This window comes from Chelonia mydas, chromosome 11 (assembly GCF_015237465.2).
Source record: "Chelonia mydas isolate rCheMyd1 chromosome 11, rCheMyd1.pri.v2, whole genome shotgun sequence".
NCBI lineage: Eukaryota > Metazoa > Chordata > Testudines > Cheloniidae > Chelonia > Chelonia mydas.
In genome coordinates this window covers 72,620,033-72,644,684 of record NC_051251.2, presented here as the reverse complement: position 1 = coordinate 72,644,684, position 24,652 = coordinate 72,620,033, and the positions used below count along the sequence as shown (strand labels likewise).

The 24,652-nt window shown below is 41.1% G+C and overlaps 1 protein-coding gene across 9 annotated transcripts in view; it reads right to left on the bottom strand.

The window, feature by feature from the left end:
- HDAC4 (histone deacetylase 4) overlaps nt 1-24,652 on the bottom strand; it is a 459,989-nt gene that overhangs the window by 389,905 nt on the left and 45,432 nt on the right. For 8 of the 9 annotated variants that reach the window (XM_027823219.2, XM_043525825.1, XM_037912732.2 and 5 more), the window contains one exon: nt 16,004-16,254. In XM_027823219.2, the coding sequence (XP_027679020.1) occupies nt 16,004-16,025 (22 nt within the window). In that variant the 5' untranslated portion in view covers nt 16,026-16,254. Of the gene's footprint in view, nt 1-14,112; nt 14,310-16,003; nt 16,255-24,652 lie in introns of all 9 variants that reach the window. The other variant, XM_043525826.1, reaches the window with a different exon arrangement.

The window sequence follows — 24,652 nt, the reverse complement described above, 5'->3', positions numbered from 1 at the left end:
ATTGAAATAACCAATCATTCATTTTCTGATATAGCTGTAAAACAAATCTGAAAAGTTTTCAAAATAAATCACTTTAAAAATGAACAGTGTGTACCTTCTAAAAATGAAACCTACATCTATCTCTGGGTTGTGAAGTATATGTATTAAGGTTATAACAACCAACAAGAATGCACTTTTATGTAGAAATCCATGATTAAATTGAGTCTTCCTGACTAGTGATTTAAATCAATTTGATTTAACTCAGATCCACCCTGACTGTTGGTGATTATGATTTCAGTTTAAGATGATTACTTTTTTCCCTAAAAAACATGTGCACCAACATTCAATACCAGGAAGAAAAAAAAGACAGCCTTTTATCTTGTAATCTTTATCTTTCAGTTGTTTATCCAGCTTACTATCATTGCAGTCTTATCCAGATTGAGCTTTGACCAGCTAGCCTTTACCCATGCCCCAATCTCTACCAAATGCTAGCTACTTAAGTCATTTGACAGCATTGCTTGGAAGTAGGGAGACAAATAGAAGGGGTTATCAGTGTAGCCCAGGCTTCCTCACTAACCTTCCGAGCTGCCTAGTGTACATGAACTGGGGAAGCAAATACGGAAGGGGAAAAGAGACAAAAAAGAATCCTATAGAAGCTCACCATAGAGCACCCACTGGATAGAAAAGCAGTTCCTCAGAACTACTCATTAGAATCTCAGGTAAGAACAAAACCCCTAACAGTCAACCCAGCCTACTCCTGTGAGCATTGCTGGCAAGTCTTGCCAGGGATGCTGATCCCTAGCAGCCAGTCTGGCTGCCCATTTATGTAGTTACACTACCTATCCACTTTCCCTTCTTCAGAGTTCAGTTCTTAAGGCCTGGGGCATTGAGTAAGAGGAACTGAGGCAGTTGAGGATCACACAACCTGTTAACTATCACTCCAAAGGAGAGAGTGTTGCTAATAAGTAAGGCTACGTTTTAGTCACAGGTATTTTTAGTAAAAGTCATGGACAGGCCACAGGCTGTAAACAAAAATTCACTGCTGCTTGTATGTCCTATTGAACCACTACGGACATTTCACTGTACTGCTATGTCTGCAATGATCAATGCTATAAATCAGTAAGAGCCTGACTAACTTTCTGGACTTGTGTGGGACCTTTTCTCCTCTGCTGCAAATTAAAATGAACAAAACTGTATTAAAGCTACTGTAAGTCTCTCAAGTCATTCTATGAAACTACCACTAAAGGCACATATGGTGACTTTAACAAGCATGCCCCTTGGACAAAGTACAACTGTTTAACAACAAAAATGTATGTATATTTAAACACCCTGGAGGACCCCACTGTACTTCACATACTATGTACTGTGACTATTTTACCCTGCCTTGAAAATGACTTCTGAATTATATATAGTAGCATATATACACATGGGAGTGACCAAGATCAACATACTACATAGTGCCTCTTCAGAAGTCTTTGGACAACTTAAACACACCAACTTTCCAAAAACAACCCTGAATACAAGTTTAAAGCTCAAGTTTGTGTGTGGCTTATATTTTCACTTTACTGCCCAGTTATAGCAGGTGCTCACACTCTAAATAGGCCTCAGTGACTATTCACAGCTGAAATTAGAATTAATGCTGTATTTTTATTGTTTGACTGAACTTAGACTTGCAACTGAGTCTTTCAATAGATGTCCATGTATTAATGCAATGGTATGAACTCAGGGTGCTGTTATCCTGCCAACAAATCCAAACTGCCGTCCTTTTTTCTTACATTTTTCAAGTTAAGAGTTTTCTTAATTGATTTCTGTGGTAGATATGGATACTGTTTTCCATGCGGGGATAAAACTCAATTATATCTTTGAAAGCTGTAACTAGTTTAAGCTACCTGACAAATTTCCTGCCTTCCATTTCCTGCAACATGCAGTGTCTAGAGTATATGATTATGATTGTTATAGGAAATGGTCAAGTAGATAATTTCACTCATTTTAGATGGTTGTTATGAAGACATATTATAAAGAATGTATCTAGGTATTTGTATAGCCCACAGCACAAGACCATCTGAACATCTCACAGGAATTAATGGGATTTTACAGCACAGGATCCATGACAAAGAAGTATTATTCCCATGTTAAAGATGGTAAACCTGAGGCACAGCGTATATCAAAGTGACTTGCCCAGAGTCACACAGGAAGGTTTGTTTCTGAGCTAGGAAATGAATTCAGGTCTCCAGAGGCTAGTCCAGTGCTCTAACCAAAGATGCAGAAAAGTGTAAAACATGAACTGCAGTAAGGAAGCACCATTTCAGACTGGAGATCAGATCTCTGCTGACTCACAAGTGAAACGATTTTGTCAATCACTAATGTACTTCTGCACCATAAAATCCCCCTTAGTCATTAACACATGGAGCTACTCATATCTTCTGAACTCTTGCTATTCCAGTGCATAAGACTTAAAGAGCAGTGAAAACTGCTCTGTAGAGAAATAAGCAAAACCTAGAGAGCCAGCCAGAAGGTGATTACACTCAATATATCTTTCATAGCCAAAAAACCCATACAACTTAATTCAAATAGAATGAAGTATGGTTACTAAAGGCATTTGGTATGGTGATAAATTCTAAAAATTTACATAATTTACCCTATTAAATAAGACAAATTTCTATTTAAAAATGCCCACTCATTTTGGAAATATTCGCAACAGTATCCTGTATAAAAAAACTAATCCACAAATTCCAAAACTTAATTACCACTGAGAAGTAACTTGTAACCTAAAAAATGACAGCTTTAAAACCACACCACACAGAGCAGTATTCGTTCACTTTTAGCTATTCTGCAGCTGTAGAGCTAGCAACCTCTGGCCTACTTTCAGGCATGGTGGAGTCTGGCTTTGCTGTTTATGTTTGATACCAATAAGCAAAGGTTTATGACCATTTATTGACGCAAGCTATTTCATGCTACATGCCAGATATTAATCAGAGGAGGAAGAATTCTCTTCAGGCAGCCACTTGGAGGCTCTTGAATTGTTTAAGTGCTAGAGAACATAAGCTGAGTTTTTATATGATGAAAGCCATGTGGAAGAAGGAACAGAGAACTAACAATAAAAGCAAGTACAAAGCATACAGATGAACAGTAATGTTGAGTCAAGAAGGAGGCCAGTAGAAAGTGGCTCTGATTTCATTGGTAAGTTATATCCAATGAGCAGCTGGAAATGATAATGTTACGACTGACTATTAGGTATATATTTTCTCATAAAGGAAATAAAATGCTATGCTGTATTAACAATTATTAGAAAATACTCAGTATTGTACTGTCAATATAAATCAGTGCTATGTCCCATCACGAATACGGTGTTCAGTTCTGGTCACCCTGTCTCACGTTATAAGTGACAAAATAAGAAGCGTGGAAATACAAACTGGGCCTGCAATTGCGGCTTTCAAGAGCAGCCTGCAACAGTTGGTCACTTTTTGCCTCTTTTTGTATGAGGATTTTCAGCCATAGCTTGTAACAGCTGCACCATCCAATGCAAAAAGAGGCAGAAACAACTGAGGAACAAGGTGAATGAATACCCACTTGAGGAAACTATCTAGAACAATCCTTTCCTTCTGATTGGTAGGAGAGAAGGCAACTTTAAGCCATATACCGCTGACTGTACTGCACCAACACTACCTGCTGTTGAGCCACCACAATAAAACGTGCCAAGAAGCTACGAATCATCAAACAGACCTTCCATCTGCTGGAGAGAATAAAAACTGAATGCCAACCAGCTTGTCTCTCTTCAGAGAGGGAATGATGTCTAGGGTCTTGTTTCCAGCTGGAAGATAATATCCCTTTATCTGAGAGGGGATAAGAATGTGTTCGCTCGTTTTAGGATACTACAGCAACACGGAGATTGACATGTCATCTTGGGAGTAACAGGTGGCAGTGATCTAACATTTGATGGATTGTCAAATAAGTTTTTGAACTCTTCAATCTTTAATGAATTGTGTACATTTGCTTTCAACAAAAGAGCTGCATAAACACTTATAGCCCTAACAGAAATCTTAAATTGGGATTTGAAAAGATTCAAAAGAAATAACTCCTGTTTCTTAATACCCAACCTGTTTTATTTAAAAGTTTACAATGTTTAAACAAAATCCAATTCCTTCGTAACTAGAAATGAAATGCAATATCTTTTATACAACATAAATCAGCAACAAACAAAAAAGTAGGCAAATTTATAAAATATCCTTTGCAAGTCTCATTTTTAACACCTCCTTAGCAAAGCCATATCTGAAAACTAGCAAGTTCTAAAAAAATGTTTTATATGAAGATAGATCACTTGATTAGGGAGACTCACCAGAGTGGATCAAAAGTGCTGAAACCAGGGTTACAGGGGGTAAGAATTACCCCTCTGGTCTTCCATAAAAAGAAACAGGAAAACTTTGCGCTCTTCTAATTAAAACCCACCCTCTTACTAGCTTATTCTCCAAAACAACTGTGTGTAGAAAAAGCAGTTGCATTTATCCTGCATTATTGATGAAAGAGTTGGAAGTGGCATCAAAGTCTTCACAAAGTAGTTCATTTGAAGTGAAGGTATCACCTGGAATCAAAAACAATGCAACAAAGTACATGGCCAAAAAGTAAGTGATGCACTCTGCTCTGAAGGGTTTCAGAGTAACAGCCGTGTTAGTCTGTATTCGCAAAAAGAAAAGGAGGACTTGTGGCACCTTAGAGACTAACCAATTTATTTGAGCATGAGCTTTCGTGAGCTACAGCTCACTTCATCGGATGCATGTCTCCTGCTGGCTATGAGCTATTGCCAGCAGGAGACATGCATCCGATGAAGTGAGCTGTAGCTCACGAAAGCTCATGCTCAAATAAATTGGTTAGTCTCTAAGGTGCCACAAGTCCTCCTTTTCTTTCTGCTCTGAAGGTTGCTGCAGTTGTCATGGAACAGCCTCAGATTTTTATCTGATAGGAAGAAATAAAGGTTTAAGAGTAGCAGCCGTGTTAGTCTGTATCCACAAAAAGAAAAGGAGTACTTGTGGCACCTTAGAGACTAAAAAATGTATTTGAGCATAAGCTTTCGTGAGCTACAGCTCACTTCATCGCTTGATCCGATGAAGTGAGCTGTAGCTCACGAAAGCTTATGCTCAAATAAATTGGTTAGTCTAAGGCGCCACAAGTACTTTTCTTTTTGAAGAAATAAAGGTAATTCCTGAACCTTTTCTTTAGAAAATGTGGCAAAGCCTTCCCAAAACTTTCTATTAAATGTTTTTCCTGTTAGCCGTTGCATTGGCCTGGAGAGTAAGTAAGTTTGGGGATCTTATTTATCTGGAATCCTTATGTGCAGTTTTTCCCCCAGGTGAGATGATTCTCAGGCCTGCTATCAACATTTCATCCCCAACAAGTGTTTTGAAGAAAAATAGGTTCCTTCTGTGCCAAGTTCTTCCACAACTAGGAGAAGGAGTTGTACTCCTTAGATATGGTCAAGTCATTCATATTCAGTTTATGCAAAACAAATCCTTGAAGTAAACTGGGTGTAATTTCAGGATTGTATTGGTGACCTAAGAAGGGCTGCAAGGCATCCATATCTACCATTTTCAGATGGATAAACTCAGTAGTTTGTCAAGCCTACAATCTGTCCATAAAAGATCACCTTTCTTTCAAGGCTTGCTCCCTCAGGCCTGTAGCTGTTTCCTGTGCAGAACAGCACAATGTGTTTCCCCTCCCAACCCCAAAAAATAATTTTGTTGTATGACAACCTAGTCTTCAATGCGTTCTCTTAACCATCACTTTAAAATAGATGTGTTTGTCTTTATCGGATGAAGCTTTTGGACAAAAAGATTCATAGTCTCTCTCTTGGCTTTCCTTCACTAAAACCCTCCATATAGTGGGTAAAGGAAGAAGGAAAAAAATTCTAGCTATGTTTTCTCTTGGTTCAGTTTTCTTGTTTCCTTCCAGTTTGTAAAGATTGGCTTTACCACTGGGTACTTTCCAGTTCTTCTTCAAGTGCTTACTCATGTTGATTCCAATTAGGTGTGTGTGCGCCACATGCACAGTCCTTGCAAGATTTTTCCCCTAGCAGTACCCGTCAGGTAGGCCCAGGTGCCCCCTTGGAGTCGCGCCTTCATGGCACTAAATATAGTGCCCTGCCAACCTGCCGCCTCTTCAGTTCCTTCTAACTGGCAGTGACTGTCATTGGAGTGCTTTTTCTTTATCGTTTCGAGTGATCCCCTAGTAGTTTTCTTTAATACCTGCAAATAGTTAAAATAAGCTAGTTATAAGTGTTAACCAGGATTCAAACTAACGGGTTTCTCCCCTATTCCCTTTCCTCTCCCAGGGCCGGGACATGCCTCAATCCCAGAGGTTTAAACCATGTGGGGTCTGCCAGATGCCAAGGGGCGGATCTGCACACATCCTGCCTGAAGTGCCTGGGGGAATCCCACCAGATGGACAGATATAAAATCTGTAGAGGATTCTGCCCCTGCCTCAAGGAGGAGAGGGACCACAGGCTGAAGCTGCTGCTGATGGAGGCAGCCCTGCGGCCACAGTCTGAGTCAAGCCCCATGGACCTAGCACCGGGCTCCTCAGCATTGGTTTGCTGCACTGTCTTCTATTACTCCGGGGTCAGAGACCCTCGGCATTGACACTCCCCGGCACCGAAAACTGCCTCGTGGGCAGAGTCTCAGCACCGCTCTCAGTCACCGGTCCCACGCCAAAAGAAACACAGGAAGACTGATGGGGTGCTGCCGCACTTGAGCGTGAGTTTGCCAAAGGAGTGTGACTTGTGCCGGGACACTCCTCCTCGCCTGTACCACAGCCGGCACAGTCGAGTCCAGGCCCACAGAGAAGTCTGTTGAGTCCGGCACCAGTGGAGCAGGGTCAAGTGGAGAATTTAGACCTTCCCTCCATCCTAGAGACCTTCAAGGCAGTCAGGGATCTCATAGCCCTGATGGATCCACACACTCCCGACCAGCATGAGAGATCTATAATTTTGGGTTGTAGTGGAGGTTTTTTTGTCTGTTCGCTGGTGCCAAGGCATGCCTCTTTTGGCCGGCTTCAAGCCCTGTGCTTCATGCAACAAGGACAGACTTGTCATCTTCTGAGTTGGAGGTTGGTTCTTACTCCTCCCGTCCGAGGAGTCATTCTTGCTACTCCTCCAGGCATTTCTACCGTCCATGGACCCAGGCACAGGAGTACCATCAAGTTCATGCTCAGGAGGTCACAGTGGCCCTTTTGGAACCCACAGTGGTTCCCCCCAGTTTCCAGGGCTATTAGGTGTCCTGGGAAAGGCAGAAGACACTGTCCCATCAGGCTCAGGACCCATTTGTAAATGTTTATGGCCTGTAGTGACAGTAATTTGTCTAGGGGTGGAAGCCCTGAGGTGGTTTTGATTGGATCCTGCCCCGTCGTGGGTTGGGTCCTGCCTGGCACTCACCCCACAGTGGCGGCTCCTGCAGCTCCTGTGCTGTGAGGCTGGCTGGGCTTAGCTCTCTGCTCCAGGCACTGCAACCTCCAGGGTTGCAGTGCTGCTCAGGTTTCTCCTCACCCCCCTGAATGGGCCAAATTTGTGAGAGTGGAGTTGTGATCTGGCTCATGACATTGTAGTCCCATTCACTCACATTTGGCCTACCTGGACTCTCATCATCATGACAGCTGGGCCAAAACTAAGTGGTGATGGGCTCCCAAAGGTTGCAGTGCCTGGAGCAGGGAGGCAAACCAGCCAGCCCTTTGGGAAAGGAGCGGTCATATGACCCACTGAAACATCCTGGCAACCAATTTTGGGTCCGGACCCAAGGATTCATAGAATATCAGGGTTGGAAAGGACCTCAGGAGGTCATCTAGTCCAAAAACTCTTGCCTAGAGGAACCTCTTTTTTCTTCCCATGAAGGTGAGACATTGAGGGCTGGTCTTCACTACGGGGAGATAGATGCTGCTGCAATCAGCAGGGGCTGTTTTAGCGGATCTAGTAAAGACCCGCTAAAATCGATGGCAGAGCGCTCTTGTCAACCCCAGTCCTCTACCTCTCCAACAAGTTAACCTAACCTATGTCAACTCCAGCTATGTTATTCCCGTAGCTGCAGTAGCGTAATTTAGGTCAATTTACCCTGGTAGTGAAGACAAGCCCTGAGTTAGAGGCAGTAAATTCTCTGAACAGCTCCACTTGCTAGCACTACATTGTAAACCTAGAGCAAACTTAAAAACAGAGGAGCTTCCATAGTTGGAAGAGGAGGAAGAATAAACCAGTTGTAATGGATCATGGAATGTCAGGTGCCCAGGAAGGAAAATAAGAAGAGAAGAAACATGCTCTTCTGAAGTACAGTTCAAAAAGGATGACGATACTTGGACACACTGTGCTTAGACAGGTTTCAGAGTAGCAGCCGTGTTAGTCTGTATTCACAAAAAGAAAAGGAGTACTAGTGGCACCTTAGAGACTAACCAATTTATTTGAGCATAAGCTTTCGTGAGCTACAGCTCACTTCATCGGATGCATTCAGTGGAACATACAGTGAGGAGATTTATATACACACAGAACATGAAACAGTGGGTGTTATCATACACACTGTAAGGAGAGTGATCACTTAAGATGAGCTATTACTGTGCTTAGAGTTTAAGACTATTTTTTTTCCTGTTTATTGAAAGAACATTTTTGCCGCCCCAATACAACTTTTTCAAAAGGTTCTTTATTGCCAGAAAATAGGTCACTCATTTAAAACTTATTTTGAGATGCATCTTAAACAAACTTCTTAGCCTTTAAAAAAAACAACAGCATGTAAAATATTTAATTTATGGCACAAAATGCTTCAGAGAAAATAACTGTTTAAACAAGAAAGAGGTTTGTATGTAAACTGCATGAAACGGTTTTCCATGTCTCATTGAACTATGGAATAAAAGTAGGGTGGCTTCTTACACCTGGTCAGATAACATGTCATAAGAAAGTACTTTATTAATCTAGCGGATCACAACATATGACTAACTTGTTTTGCCAGTGCCCTGCAATTATGAAGCTTTCTGCTCTGCATATGAAACTGCTCATTTTTTTTTAAAAAGATCTTTCTGCAGAACTTTTGTATATTCTTAAGAACTCATTCTTAAAATTCAATATTCTTAATCAAGCATTGAGTATTTCAGAACTTAAAATTTGCATCTCTGCAAAAGTAGCTTTTAAGAAGCAACATGAATGCAAATGTTATAAAAATTAGCAAGAGAACATTTCATAAACAAAACGCTTCATTGAACATGAAAATATTCATTTTTTACAATAAAGTGAATTTAAGACACATACAAATCAGTTGAGTGATTAACTTGAAGTGTTTCTTTTAAAAACACTCTTTATGGACAATATGTCCCCTAAAACAATCTATGCTGATTAAGGTACCAAACATTAAAAATTAAGGTTCCAGGATTTTTTCTTGGGAGCGGGGGAGGGGGATAAATCATCTGGAGGGCCAGACAGTTAAACAATGGGCTCTGATATACTAAACATGTGTATTTTAAAACATGTTTCAGAAGTGGGATTAAGGAATGATACGGAGACTACTTGTTTTATGGGTATGTCTTCCTTGAAATCCACTGAGAATACTGCCATGCAGATTTAATTTATCTAGGTAGCACTTAGACCAGATGTGGGCAAACTACGGCCCGCGGGACCATCCAGCCTGGCCCTGGAGCTCCCGGCCAGGGAGGCTAGCCCCCGGCCCCGCCCCCATTGTCCTCCTTCCCCACAGCCTCAGCTCACTGCGCCACCGGCAGTGTGGCTGGCTCCAGCCAGGCAGGGGGGGCTGGGGGGGGGGGGGGGGAAGATAAGGAGCTGGGGGTCCCGGGGGGCAGTCAGGAGACAGGGAGTAGGGGGCAGTTGGATAGGCGTGGGAGTCCCAGGGGGCCTGTCGGGGATGGGGGTGTGGATAGGGGTCAGGGCAGTCAGGGGACAGAGAGCGGGGGGCTTGGATAGGGGGTGGGGTCCCGGGGGGGGGGTGGTTAGGGGCAGGGGGTCTTGGGAGGGGGCAATCAGGGGACAAGGAGCAGGGGGGGTTAAATGGGTCAGGGGTTCTGAGGGGGGCAGTCAGAGGGAAGGAAGGAAGTGAGAGGGGGCGGATAGGGGGCGGATAGGGGGCAAGGGCCAGGCTGTTTGGGGAGGCACAGCCTTCCCCACCCGGCCCGCCATACAGTTTTGCAACCCAGATGTGGCCCCTGGGCCAAAAAGTTTGCCCACCCCTGACTTTGAGAACTGCTGCTGTAGTGTCTAACTGTGTAGGTCATGACCCCATTTTAACAGGGTCACCAGGGCCAGCATTAGATTTGCTGGGACCCAGGGCTGAAGACCAAGCTCCACCCCCACACAGAGCGGCAGGACTCAGGCTCTGGCCCCCTCTACCCTACCCAGGCCAGCCAGGCTTGGGATCAGGCTCTGCCCCCGCTCCCAGGGGTCATGTACTAATTTTGTTGGAAGAAGGGGGTCGCGGTGCAATGAAGCTTGAGAACTGCTGCACTACAGTGATGAAAACTACAGAGGACAGTAAGATAAATAGCCCCCACATAAGGAAAAAAAGCTATCTGAGAAGTCTTACATTATATATTCTTGTTTACCTAAAAAGTAGAGTTCCAATCAACCACTCTTATAATGCCAGCTAACAGCCTTTAGTAAAAGAAATAGTCAATAGATTGTTAGCAGGATAGATATGTAGAATTATAGATGTATTATTTTCAAGTAAAATATCTGAACGACAGTTTCTTCCACTTTCTTTTCTTTCCAAGTCCAGACTTGAAGATTGTGCATTTCATGGCTATCTAAAAGTGTTGAAGAAATGTCACCATCCCAAATAAAAGGATTTGCTGGAGGGCAAATAAAGAAAGTGCGATTTCCAAATATCCTTTCATTTCTAATTTAAGTTTGCAAATAATGAGCAACTAATATGGATCTAAACCTTTCTCTTTATATATCTACACACACACCCCCACACGCCCCTTTTTGTCACAGGAACAAAGTTCACTAAAGTGGTCACCAGCAACACATTCTCTTGTGACAAAGTATTTGCAACCAAACCTGTTGAAACCTATTCTCAACGTGCTACAACCAGTCTTACTGGAACTAAGACGCCCCAAGGAAGGATCAAGTCAAAGCACCTAAGACTTTTTATTTGATACAAGATGACTAAATACTCACTATTCCACTTCCATTATGAAAAAAAATGAGTAGAACCTTTAAAAAAAAAAAAAGTTAAGAAAGCATAGGTTATAAAGCCCAGTTTGCTACAAGAGTGGAAGTCAGACTCACTAGCCATTGCTCAGAAATTATGTTTCAGTGTCTTGGGTAGCATATTGACAATAGTGCTACATGCCAATTTATAATGCTAGAAGTAACACTGAGGGGTAAATACATGATGAGGTCCAGTCTAACATGTTTGCTTAAACAGCTGGTCAAATACCCACAGGAAGGAAGGAAAGAAAGATTTAAATATAGTCTTTTCCACTAACATAGCAACATGTTACAAAATAATCACTAAATATGTTGGTTTCCAAAAGAAGCTGTTTATTACATGAAGACAAGCTTAAAACTACGGGGCATGTCACGTCACTAGATGTGAAATTAGATATGCCTTTGCTCACCTTAAGCTTTATGACCCTAAATATTATCTTGATTACCCTAATTTTCTTAGTTACATTTTGCAATAATCTCAATATGATCTATTCCAGTATTAAATAATTCTTCCTACTCCAACTTTTTCTTTCCCAGAAGGTGAGAAAAAGCAGCACTATATTTTTCTCCAACAAAACTGAATAGTGTAGGAATTGGTCACAATATCTATGAGTCCTCAAAAAACATAAGCTAATTACTGTATTCTAACAAGGAAGTTGTATAATCCAGCAATTGAAGGAGTAGTTATTCCAATTATTTTGCATCCAGCCAATGCGCTAAATCTGATGCTCTATCTTCACATCAGTACCGGCATGAGACCGCAAGTTGGTTCACGGTTTTCACTACATTTTTACACAACCTCAGGCATATATCAGGGATGCAGTCTTGCCCTGGCACTACTCTGTCCAGCTATTGTCTGGATATCAGGACTTGCCACTCCAAATATCGGAATCAAGGTTGGTCAAGGCAAGTTTATGGCCAAGACTATGCCGATGACACTGCCTTGCTTGTAGAGAAGTCAGAATTTCAGCCCTGCTTTCCAAGGTCTCCAAGACACCACCCACACTATGGGGTTGAATATCTCATGGTAGAAGACCAAGATCTAGAACCTGAGGGCTATGTCACTAGAACCCCAAGTGCAGGTGGAACCAAGTACTGTGGAGAACATTGAGCAGTTCTTCTACCTAGGCTGTAGAGTTCAAATGGTCACAAACCAGACATTTTTTCATAAAGAGGCCTTGCAACCTCCTGCATGAAGTCCAAGTCTTGCATATGGATGCAAAAACATCTTTGCATCCATATGAGACAAAGTTTGAGACAAAGTTCAGGATATATCAAACTACTGTATTACCTGTACTGCTTTATGGGTCAGAAACCTGGACCCTCTTACTTGGATTGGCAAGAGGCATTCCATATGTGCGGTCAGTGCCAAATCCTGAGAATGTATTGGTTAGACGTTGTACGAATATCAATCTCAGATCTGGCATTCCTTTAGTTGCTCATTATATTGAAAAGCAGCATTGTGTGCTCTTCAGTCATGTCTCCAGGATGGACAAACATCACAGCACACTGTGCTCCCAAACTCTCCAACACGTGAAGAGGTGCAAGCCCTGGCCCTACCTGGTACCACCCACAGGGCTGCCCCAGAGATTCATGGATTTGCAGGACTGAGCCAGATTTGGGTACTTCTCTACACAATGCCTGGTGTGGCGCCATCCACCGTGGTCACTCTGGATGGTGCTACAGTCCTTAGTAGACCGTGCATGTTTGATTAACGCTTTTCAACGTATTCCCACTCTCCAATATATACTGCCTTTTCAAGCGAAGTTTTTGATTCATCTATACCACAATCTTATTATAGCCCTGTTTCTACACATCCCAGTTGTGGTAAGTTTGGGGAGGGAGGAAGAAGAGAAAGCCTTCTGTCACTTCATGTTTACCAAAAAGCAAGTTTTCAGCATCCATTCAAGTTGAGCCAGAGCCTTCCTTTAGGCTGTGTACATCATTAGTAATAATTATTTGGAGCAATATAACCAAAACAGCTATCAGAAACTACCATCAACTATCTAGAAGCTGGCTTTGGCAAGGTTCAGAAGAATTATCCCAGAAGAATAAAATTTCTACCTAACATTACAGAGCATATTTTAAAAGAAATAGGCAATAAGAATATCCCAGGGTAAACCAGTGGAAAATAAGTCATGATTCACCACAGAAAAGTCTAGCTCAACACTTGGCAAGATAATTGCCTCTCTCGTCAAAATAAAAGGTCAGGATTAAAAGTGAAGCAAACTAACACGACTGAAGTCAAAATTTCATACTTCACAGGTATTAAGGTAACATGATAGGATGTTCAAGATTAAATGGTCCCTTCTAAGAGCTGTATAAAGCATGTACTGATCATCACTCCACACACAGGCAAGGTCATTTCTCCCTCTCACCCCAGATTTCCCTAAATACCCTACACTGAAAGAAAAAAGGAGCCTAGAATGAAACTAGAATCATGCCAGCAGAGATGAGGGCTTCAATTGTATCAGAGTGTTTCATGTTTCCTAAGGCACTCTCATTCACATCAGTAATTACACTCTACATACAACTCCACTTATGTACCAAATACTTAATTTGCAATACATATTCCATGTTTGGAATGACCAAGTTTGGTCATTACTCCAAACATTCATAGAATTTTCAAGTGCTGATTTAAAAAACCTTTACCAGATCTTTTATCTCTAAAGAGTACAGATGGCAAGTGCCAAAACAGTTTAAAGTAACATACAAGCAGGTGAGTGGGAGCATGAGTGGGACTCATTTAAGTATATAAGAAAAGCATTTCAGGATCAACTGTGCTAGAATTATTTGTTTGGTGACTGTGAAAGAGTGAAGGTCATAATCAAGCAAATACAAAATCAAACCTGGTCTTAACTACTTCATTTTTAGAGTTTCCAAATGCCCCTCCTCCTAGGAGGGGATTCTTTGCTGTGTCATCAGTAAGGGGTGGAGCCAGGAGTAGCAATTACCTATAAAAACCGATGGAGACAAGGCTCTGGATGCTAATATCTCTAACAGCAGCAGAATCCAGATGAGCTGTGGCAAGGGATGGAAAAGTGAGAAGCAAGAAGCACCTGTGTTGCTATCCCACCCTCACCAAGACTTCTGGTAGCTGCGTGACTGAAGGAGATTCATCCCCTCCCGTAACATCACCGGTAAGTTGCTCCTGGGGAATAAGAAAGGCATTTACTAAGAAGATGTTCTTTTTACAGAAGTTCTCTGAGAAATGTTCCACAGCATCCCACTGATGTGGGAAAGCCCAACAGCCACAGAACTCTTATTCCTGCTTCAAGTGAGAGACAGAGAGACAGACAATATAACTATCCATTAGTTTGGAATTCAGTTCATCACACAGCAACTACTCAAACTGGAGTCATTTGTGCAATTTCAGTTTTGCCATGCAAATATTTCAACACAAATTTTGTTTTTAAAAAAGCAAGATGTATATCTAGTCTCCACGCTGCATAATGCCAAGTGCAAACTTCAAGAGCTAAAATAAAGAAACTGCTTCTTCTAGTCACCTGCTAACCTCTTATTCAGTTCTGGGCCAAGATTTTCAAAAACAGGAACCTAATTTTAGGCCCTTCCATCCTGATTTAGGCTCCTAAATCAGTAGAGGTGATTCTCAGTATTACCCCACCTAGTATCTCCCACTGACTTCCTTGGCTCTACGCCCAGCATCAGAAACATTTAAAAGAATACTATGCCAAGTAATTTAGGCCTAGAATAAAGGTTTTGCAAAAAAAAAAAAAAAAAATTATAAAATCCAACTTTAATTGAAATGCCTTATTTTGGGGGTTCTTTCCATTTTTTTAAGAATGGAACATTAACAAAACATTGTGTTAGTGCAGGACAACCTGAAAGCAGAACCGACCAGACTAGTTTCCCTACCCAAACTGAATAAACTGCAAAGAGTCATCCTTTTTCGTTAGCTGAACCATATCCCTTCAGAATAGAATGTCAAGATTCCCCAATTTATTTTAAACCTATTACAGACTACGCATGAAGTTGCAAAAGTGTAGGTCTGTTTCATCTATGTCTATCCGAGGACAAAGTTTCAGAGCCACTAGCCAGTTTAAACTATTAAAAACACCTGTCTCTCTAACACAAGAGTTAACTGGGATTTGTTGAATACAGAAAGTCAACAGTAAAATTTAAGCTATAAATTGTTGGGTAGGCTCAGGATAACTACAATTTTTTCCTGCAGAAAATGGTAATAAATAATATTTTTCATATAAAACTATGTAACTATGGTGCGCTTGACAAAAATACACCAGTGTTACAAAGTTCAAAGATATTTTGGCAGTCAACTTCTAACAGAAGTATTTTTGCCCATTAAAGGGGAAAGAGGGTGTTAAGTCACCTAGTTTACTTGTTAAATAATTGATAAGAGAAGCACCAACAGAACCACAATCCCCCAATCATGTGGAGACTACAAACCCATTAACATACAGAGAGTACAGTATAATGTATTTAATTCTAAAAGGAATTAAATATGTGAGCAAAAGGGAGTTCCTAGGCGAAACGGCTAAAAGGTTTAATGATACATAATTTAACAGATAGAAACGGAAAAGGGAAAAATAATTCTCTGCATTCTTGAGTGAGATTTAATATGGATACAATCAAAATCTCCAGTTTTATTGTAAGTTTCATCTTCAGATAAAATATGTTCATGCAGAGAAGTTAGAAAATAAAAACTTACTGTAACCCCAAAAATTGTTCATTCAGCACAAAGTGAAAGTACTTTCAATACAACAATAAAAAAATCCACTTGCAATTAGGAAAATATAGCTCATTGTTTTTCTTTTGCCAGCTCTTCTGATTATTTTGTTCCTATATTGAAGGAAAATTTCCCCTTACCTGGATGGCTTTGGGAGCTCATTGCTAGCAATGTCTAGTCCTTTGGAAGGAATTCAAAATGGATCCGTTTCCACACAAGTAACAGCAGCCCTGCAGAGCTCCAATGCTTCACCAATACATAGACATACAGAGAAGGGGAATTAAATCATAAACACCATATTAAATCCAGGACAGAATAACATTTCTGTGCTGTAAACACAGTAATCCAATAGGATGGCAGAATATCTTCAAATGGTTTTCAGAATGTGAACCTGTAATTATAAAAAAAAGACTATATTAGAAAAATATGTTTCTTACAACTGCAGAAGTTATACAATAAACACCACATTGTTTCTTTGGGACAATTTTTTAAATTAAGGTATCATTTAAAGGTAAACATACATATGTTCCCAAAAAGAGAGACTTCAAAATGCGTAGATGTGGCCTTTACTTAGAAGTTTTGTACTGTACAGGAAAAATGCAAATAAATATGAACCATAGTAAGATAGCCTCTCAATACACATATTTTAAACAAAAATTTGTTTATTTTTAAATTAATCTGATATTTCAACAGTACTGCAGGAAACCACTTCATTTCCAATAGTTTCCATATTTCAACAGCCACATTCAGCCATATGTATGAGGAGAAACTGCTCTTCATCCATCTGTTCTCATTTGCCTCAACAGAAATCTAAAGAAAGATTTCTAAATGGCGGGTCACCATATTCCCCTATGCCAAGTTATGGGGGAAAATCATCAGGCGTGAAAAATAGGAATAACGCAACAACAGCTCATGTTTTCTATAAAGGGAAAAGTAAAATTGGCTAAAAAATAATCAGCTGTTTTCAATCTTATGCTGGGTCATACAGTTGAAGACTACCTATCTTATCTGGTATACCCTCTCAAAATGCAACTTTATCCCCTGAAATATGTGGTCTAGCAAGTACGTCCAGTATAATCTTAAAATGCTCCACAGACGGTGCTTCTATCACACAGCTTGAAAGATTTCCACAGGGAGATCTTGCTGCGCGGAATTTAGTCCTGATATTTAGCCTGAGTTTTGCCTTTTCACATTTTATTTCTATCTATCCTATGTATCTATTTATCCTAGTTATAATCCATTATATCACTCAAAGACATTCTTTTGTATTACACCCTTCAAGCATTTTTAGATAGCTGTCATCAGATAGTGATACCTGTGTAAAGAGCAGGCCTATTTTGTACGAGTACAAGACTCAATACTGATGCAGTTATACTAGTATAAAGATGCCTTATACTGGTATAGCTTATTCGTCTTCCCACGCAGGAATAAGATGTCCAGATATAAACACAGTTATATAGGTATAACTATCTACATTAAGGAGGTTTTATCATTTTACCTATACCTGTACTGTTAAAGTGGTTTAGATTATGTTTAGACAAACCCTTAGGTCAACCTAAACCTTCATTGTTTTAATTTTTACTCACATGGCTGACTTAGAACATTCAAAAACCAGTCGGAGAACACTTCTACCTCCCTGGACACTCAATAACAGACTTAAAAGTGGGAATTCTTCAACAAAAAAACTTCAAAAAACAGACTCCAATGAGAAACTGCAGAACTGGAATTAATTTGCAAACTAGAGACCATCAAATTAGGCCTGAATAAAGACTGGGAGTGGATGAGTCACTACAATAACTAAAAAAAAATAAACCACACAAAAACCCTAATTTCCCCATGCTAATTTGCCCCTACTGTTACTCACACCTTCTTGTTAACTATTTGAAATGAGCCATACTGATTACCAATATAAAAATGATTTTTCATCTGGTTGATAATAGCCCACTTTAATTGATTTGTCTCGACCCCCCACTGGGTAAGGCAACTCCTATCTCTTCATGTACTGATTTTATATAAAATCTTCCTACTGTATTTTCACTCCATGCATCTGATGAATTGGGTTTTAGCCCACGAAAGCTTATGCCCAAATAAATTTGTTAGTCTATAAGGTGCCACAAGTACTCCTTGTTGTTTTTGCTGATACAGACTAACACAGCTACCACTCAAACCTTTTAAAATGATGTTCACTCACTCTTCCAGAGTAATAAAGACATAGAAAAGACTACACCAAAACAGATTTTTGCAGCACACCAGTAGACACTTCCCAGTAATCCCACCCCTCAATTTGCCACTGTTTAACATTATTTTATCCAGTTTTCAACACATTCCTACTCCACCCACCCCATTTGTTAAAGGCACCTCTATAGCAGTCCTCATATGCCAGTCCATGTTTTGCAAGTGTCTCACAAAACATATCAAATGCTTTCTTAGAAGATATTGCATATACCATGTTCCTTTCACTGTCTAATACTGTACACATCAAAATGCAATCAAGTTTTTCCAACAAAGTTTCTTTGTAAAGAAGTGCAGCTTGTTTTGTTCACAATTTAATCATCCTCTACATGTTTAGAGAGTCTAAATAGTTATTCTATGTTTACCTAGGAAGAGAAGTTACTTCGATTTCTAAAATACTCCTTTCCTATATTCTAAGTGCATGTACAAGCTGCATACTCAAGTGCTAACAGAATACCCACTCCCGCCCCCAGTCTGATTTACTGGACCCACAATTGCTAGGATCACACTCCTTTGAGTCAGAACACACCCCCATTCTGCCCCCAATTCCTCTGGTACCTCCCTTGTTTTCAAACATCTTTGAAACAGGAAGATATTAGAGGACTAGATGAACACCTGCTTCAGGCTATTTCTAAGAGGATACGTCCAACACAATTCTACAGCAGGTCACACTAACAAACGGCCTTGTTACTTGATAAATTACATCTTTACCTGCCAATCTAGTCTTTGTATCTTTTATTTTGAAGATATTAGCTGAATGGGATCCATTTAACACAAGAAATGCTGGTGACAATTTCCATGATCCTGCTAATTAGAACCTTGAAGTTTAGTGCATTAATTATGGGGAACTGAGTGTAGGAAAAATAAGATTTGACCTTTAAGATATATTCATCAATTCATTCATTTTTTAATCTAGTTAAATTATATTTATTTTTTCTGTGACACGGTCACTTCAGGCTTCCAAATGGAGAAGTCAGTTGATCGAGGTTACGAGCTCTATACAAAGAAAATTATCAATAACTCATGCAGTCATTGACATTGTTAGCTACATGTACCAAAATACAGTCACCCAGTTTTCCACACAATTATAGAACATTACCATCCCAGTCACAATTGTTTTGCATCATTATTGTGACCATCTCCTTATGAACTCTAGTTGTGATCTTGAGATGTTACTTTTTCACCTCAGGTGAAGACCAGCTTTATCTTGTTTTGGGTCCATTATAGTTTTGTTTTCTTCATGAGTGCCCCTACCCAGTTACACATTCTTGTGGAAATCTTCACATCCAACAGAAGTTTTACGGATTAAAAAAAACTTCTCTTGGGACACTGTCATGGGATATTCACCCCACACTTACTCTGAAAGGGTCAATGCAGACTGAGATGGGGCTAATTAACCCAATAGGTCACAGCTGAGGGAAATCAGGTGGTCAGGTAAGCCCCTGACTAAGTGAAGGGGCCCAGCCGAGAAGGAACAAGCTGGATTAGGGCTACAGAGGCAGGAAATTGGGGGCAGAAGGGGGACTGCTGGGAAAGTCTGCAGTCACTCCCAGGGAGAAGGGAGGTGCATTTGGACTGGGAGAGCCAGGGAGATAGGACAGGGCTTAGGGAAAGACAGTAAGGTATATCATAAAATCACAGCATATCAGGTTAGAAGGGACCTCAGGAGGTCAGCTAGTCCAACCCCTGCTCAAAGCAGGACCAATCCCAACTAAATCATCCCAGCCAGGGCTTTGTCAAGCCTGACCTTAAAAACCTCAAAGGAAGGAGATTCCACCACCTCCCTAGGTAACGCATTCCACTGCTTCACCACCCTCCTAGTGAAAAAGTTTTTTCCTAATATCCAACCTAAACCTCCCCCACTGCAACTTGAGACCATTACTCCTTCTGTCATCTGCTACCATTGAGAACAGTCTAGATCCATCCTCTTTGGATCCACCTTTCAGGTAGTTGAAAGCAGCTATCAAATCCCCCCTCATTCTTCTCTTCCGCAGACTAAACAATCCCAGTTCTCTCAGCCTCTCCTCATAAGTCATGTGTTCCAGTCCCCTAATCATTTTTGTTGCCCTCCCCTGGACGCTTTCCAATTTTTTCACATCCTTCTTGTAGTGTGGGGTCCAAAACGGGACACAGTACTCCAGATGAGGCCTCACCAGTGTTGAATAGAGGGGAACGATCACGTCCCTCGATCTGCTGGCAATGCTCCTACTTCTACATCCCAAAATGCCATTGGCCTTCTTGGCAACAAGAGCACACTGTTGACTCATATCCAGCTTCTTGTCCACTGTAACCCCTCGGTCCTTTTCTGCAGAACTGCTGCCGAGCCATTCGGTCCCTAGTCTGTAGCGGTGCATAGGGGATTCTTCCGTCCTAAGTGCAGGACTCTGCATTTGTCCTTGTTGAACCTCATCAGATTTCTTTTGGCCCAGTCCTCTAATTTGTCTAGGTCCCTCTGTATCCTATCCCTACCCTCCAGCGTATCTACCACTCCTCCCAGTTTAGTTTCATCTGCAGTGTAGAAGGGAACTGACCTTGACTGCTAGCTAGAGGGTCCCTGAGCCAGAACGCAGAGTAGAGGGCAGACCACTGAGAGAGTGGCACTGCGAGTCAGTAATTAGGCAGACTGCCTGAGTCTGTTTATGGGAAGAGACTTTCCAACCCCCGAAGGGGAAACCATTTGTTGACCTGGCTGAAGGGCCCAGTCATGGAGAGGCAGTAGCAGCTCATGGAGCAAGAGGAGGTAGAGAGAGAGCATGCAATTGTGGGAAAAGGCATTGACCTGGAGAGTTATTCCCCAGAACGGCCACAAGGAAGCACCATCTTATTGGTGAGTGGAGAACCAGTCACACACAGGCTGTTCATACAACATTACTTTTTTCATTTTTCCCAACCAGATACTACATAGTTGTTTTGGGTGATTTGGATAGCTCAGACAGCCAGTCTGGTATAACTATCTATTTATTGGAAGTGTGATAGTGACCCAAGATCCCAATCAGAATTCCATTGTGCTATACCCGATACAAACATCTATACTTAGCTCCCTTCCCCCCCAGGAGCTAACATGTAGGTTGAGTCTAGACAGTAGTACGAACTACAACCAGAGTGAGCAGGGTGATGGTAGGCACAGGCCATGCTACTTCCAGTAAGCGGTATTCCGGTAGCCATGTTAGTCTCAGGATATTAGAGAGAGAAAGTGGGTGAGGTAGTATCTCTTATTTGACAAACCTCTATTGGTAAGAGAAGCTTTTGAGTTTACATAGAGCTCTTCTTCAGGTCTGGGAAATGTACGCAGAGTGTCACAGCAAAATACAAGGTGGAACAGATTGTTTAGCGTAAGTAGTTAACAATCTGTTCTAACTTGAATTTAGCTATGTTATTTCCAGATTTGACGAAGTAGTTTATATATATTTTCTCTCTCTCCTCAAGGTTGTATACACACACACACAATGTAGGGTTTTATTGGAGGGCACTAGAAGTTTAAATTAAGATTCTTATTAAATATTAAATTTGTTTTAAAAGGAAACAAACATTCCTTCCCAATGATGTCAGTTTCTTGTTCTGCAACATTGTTATAGCAATAGGAAGCACAGCAAACACTTGTTTCAGTAACAGAGCAAACAGAGCTGAAGTGTAGATGAGTTCTCCTGTGTCTGTGTAGATTAGGAGGTAGACTGTGCTACAACTCTTCCAGTTTCACCTTTTAGACAGCAGGAACTTGGGGTTGTGCTTTGCCTTAGCTGGGGATGGCAGACCTATCAAGTGGTATTTTGTTCATGAAAAAGATTCTTACTGAATTACTTCACTCTTTGGTATCATTTGCCTTTTAAAAAGGATCAATTTGCTTTAAGAACCACAGCTTTCTCAAAACACAATATGAAGCCAAAAAGCAAGCCACTAAAGTACAGAAACATTATTTGCCCTAAATTAGAAAGTGTGTTGTTAATAGGGGGTTGTCTATGAGAAGCATCTGTGGGTTAGAAAGCAGGCCCTTATAATAGCACAGCATGCAACACTCTCTCATACAATAGGAAATCCTTTAGGTTGGTATGAACAGTTGGGTAGACCATGGTCATCTACACTGAGGCAGCTCACTGATGGGAAGTCTCGGCACCAAACAGCTCCCCCTATCTAAAGCCTGGTAAATGCATCAAAGATCCAACAGACCGCCTTATAAAAACTAAATGTTGGAATTTTTCTAACATATTTACAAGGGCAAGGAACAATGGATTTCCTGCCATGAGAAGACATATATAGGTAAGGAAGTATTATCTACTCTCATTCATAGTCAATCCATTAGCCTAGAATAGGCAATTTAAGCATTAAAAAGCAGTCCGGATAGTAGAACAATATTCCTTTTTGTCCAAGCACTAAAAAGGAATCTTATGCAATGTGCTCTCAAACTCGGGAGGAGAATATCCTCAGCCTTCCCATAGGACTCAATAACAGAATCCACCAATTGTTGCATCTAAAGTCTCTAAACCTTTGCTCCTGACAACGTAAGACACGAACAAGACATCTGACTTCTTGAAGAAAACAGTAATGTATAGGTAGGATTTGATAGTTCCACAGACATATAAGCACTTGCCTACATGTTGAGTTAACTCACAGCAAGCCAGGGTGCAAACCTACAACAATCAAGTTTGCCGTGCATAACTCACTGTGTGGACCCTGCTACCGTGCACTAAAAATTCCCTAGTGCACCATGGCATACTACCATTTCAAAGAGCAATATGTCAAAGTGCACTAGGGAATTTTTAGTGCACTGTAGTAGGGTCCACAGGGTAAGTTAGTGCATGGCAAGCTAGAGTGCTGTAAAATCATACTTTGGCTTGCCATGCAATAGTTTGCCTTATAGACGAGCCCTAAGTGATGCAATCTTATTTCCAGAGGATGAGGAGAGAATGATCCTATGAATCATATCCTGATTCCAATAGTAAGGAGAAACACCTTTGAAAAGAAACTCTAGAGTTGTCCATAGTGCCAATTTGTCAGGATGGAATTTTAAGAAGGTTTTTTGATTGATTTAGAGTATTCAGATCTCTGATTGGTCTGAAAAAAAGTGACTGCCACAAGAAAGGCTTCTTTAGTCAAAAAGTAAGTTGTAGTATCCAAAGATTCTAAGGCAGCAGTATCTGATCTTTTCAACCACTGTGTGCCACAAAGAGCAGAAAGCAATCCACAAGTGGATACCTCCAACATGGGGAGCCCCTGAAATGCACAGAGATGATCTACTCTGCCTCCCTAGCCCCTGGTTCAGGAGGTGTACCAAAGGCAGGGAGAGAGACTGGCACGAGTTCACTGCACTCAGACTATCACCAGCTGACCTATGGTCCCTAAGGGAAAAAGGAAATAAGTGCTTGTTTCCAGGAGCATTATGATAGGACTGTTATCAGATGTTCTCCAATAACTAAATTTCATTTCAGAAGCCTAGTATTTTTCCTCATCACTGTTCTCCTTCTATAACTAGATTTTCAGCGCACTTTTTACAGTTCTAGAGTATTTCCTCCCCCCCCCCCCCCCCCCCCCCCCCCCACTTTCCCCAGACCACTTTTCTCCCTGGTCAGCCAACTAGCCAACAATGGGTATAGGTTCATATATTGACAGGAGAAGGTTGTACGCAGTAAGACAGTTTTCCAGATATGCTTGTACACATTTTGTGGCCAGGAAAGCAGACAAAGTTTTCTATACTGAACTGAGTTAATTAGTATCCAAGAATCCTATGCTGTTTTAACATGTGAGTATGTTTTGACAATCTGCGTATCTCTTCCTTCCCTCTACCCACACTACAGCTGTGTCACTGCATTAGTTATAGCTACACATTTGAACTAACCAGTAGTTAAGATTATGACAGCACTTCTCTTTACAAACCTCTATTTTTTTTAAAGAGAGAGTTTAAATAGCTACAGACAAAAACTTAATTTATGGGTAAAGCACCAAGACAGACTTAAAACAAAGAAAACTGGGTTGCTTCAGGATGCCCATATAGCAGTAGTGACCTCATTTCAGATTGGGACCTTGTCTGATGTCCATGCCTTTGATGCTAAAAGATGGGATGATTACAACATGCTCTACGCTCAGGGTTAAACAATATCATTTTACAAACTTCAATTAGTACAGAACGCAGCCATCTGACTATTCAGTGTAGCATGTATGGTGCATATTACACCTGTCTGCTACAGACTGCAACGGTTTCAAATTTACTTCTGTGCCCAACGTAAGGCCTTAAACCATACAAGAGTTAAAGACAACTTGTGTCACAGCCTTGTATAACCACCAAGCTTTGTGGAAGACAGTTGCTAAAGAAGGAAGAAAGACTAGACATCTCCAGCAACTGATAACAGGATATGGAACCTTTCACTGCTAGGCCACTTTTGGCTAAGTTATTGCCATCTGACACTGTACAGTGGCCTTTGTGAAAAGGCATAACACTTTTACTCAAGTGGTCCCCAAACTGTGGGGTGTGCACCTGTCGGGAGGAACATTGTTGGGTGCGCGGAGAGGCTCGGACCAGTCCCCACAACAGGCGGAGAGGGAGCACCACCTGGCCACAGCTCTGG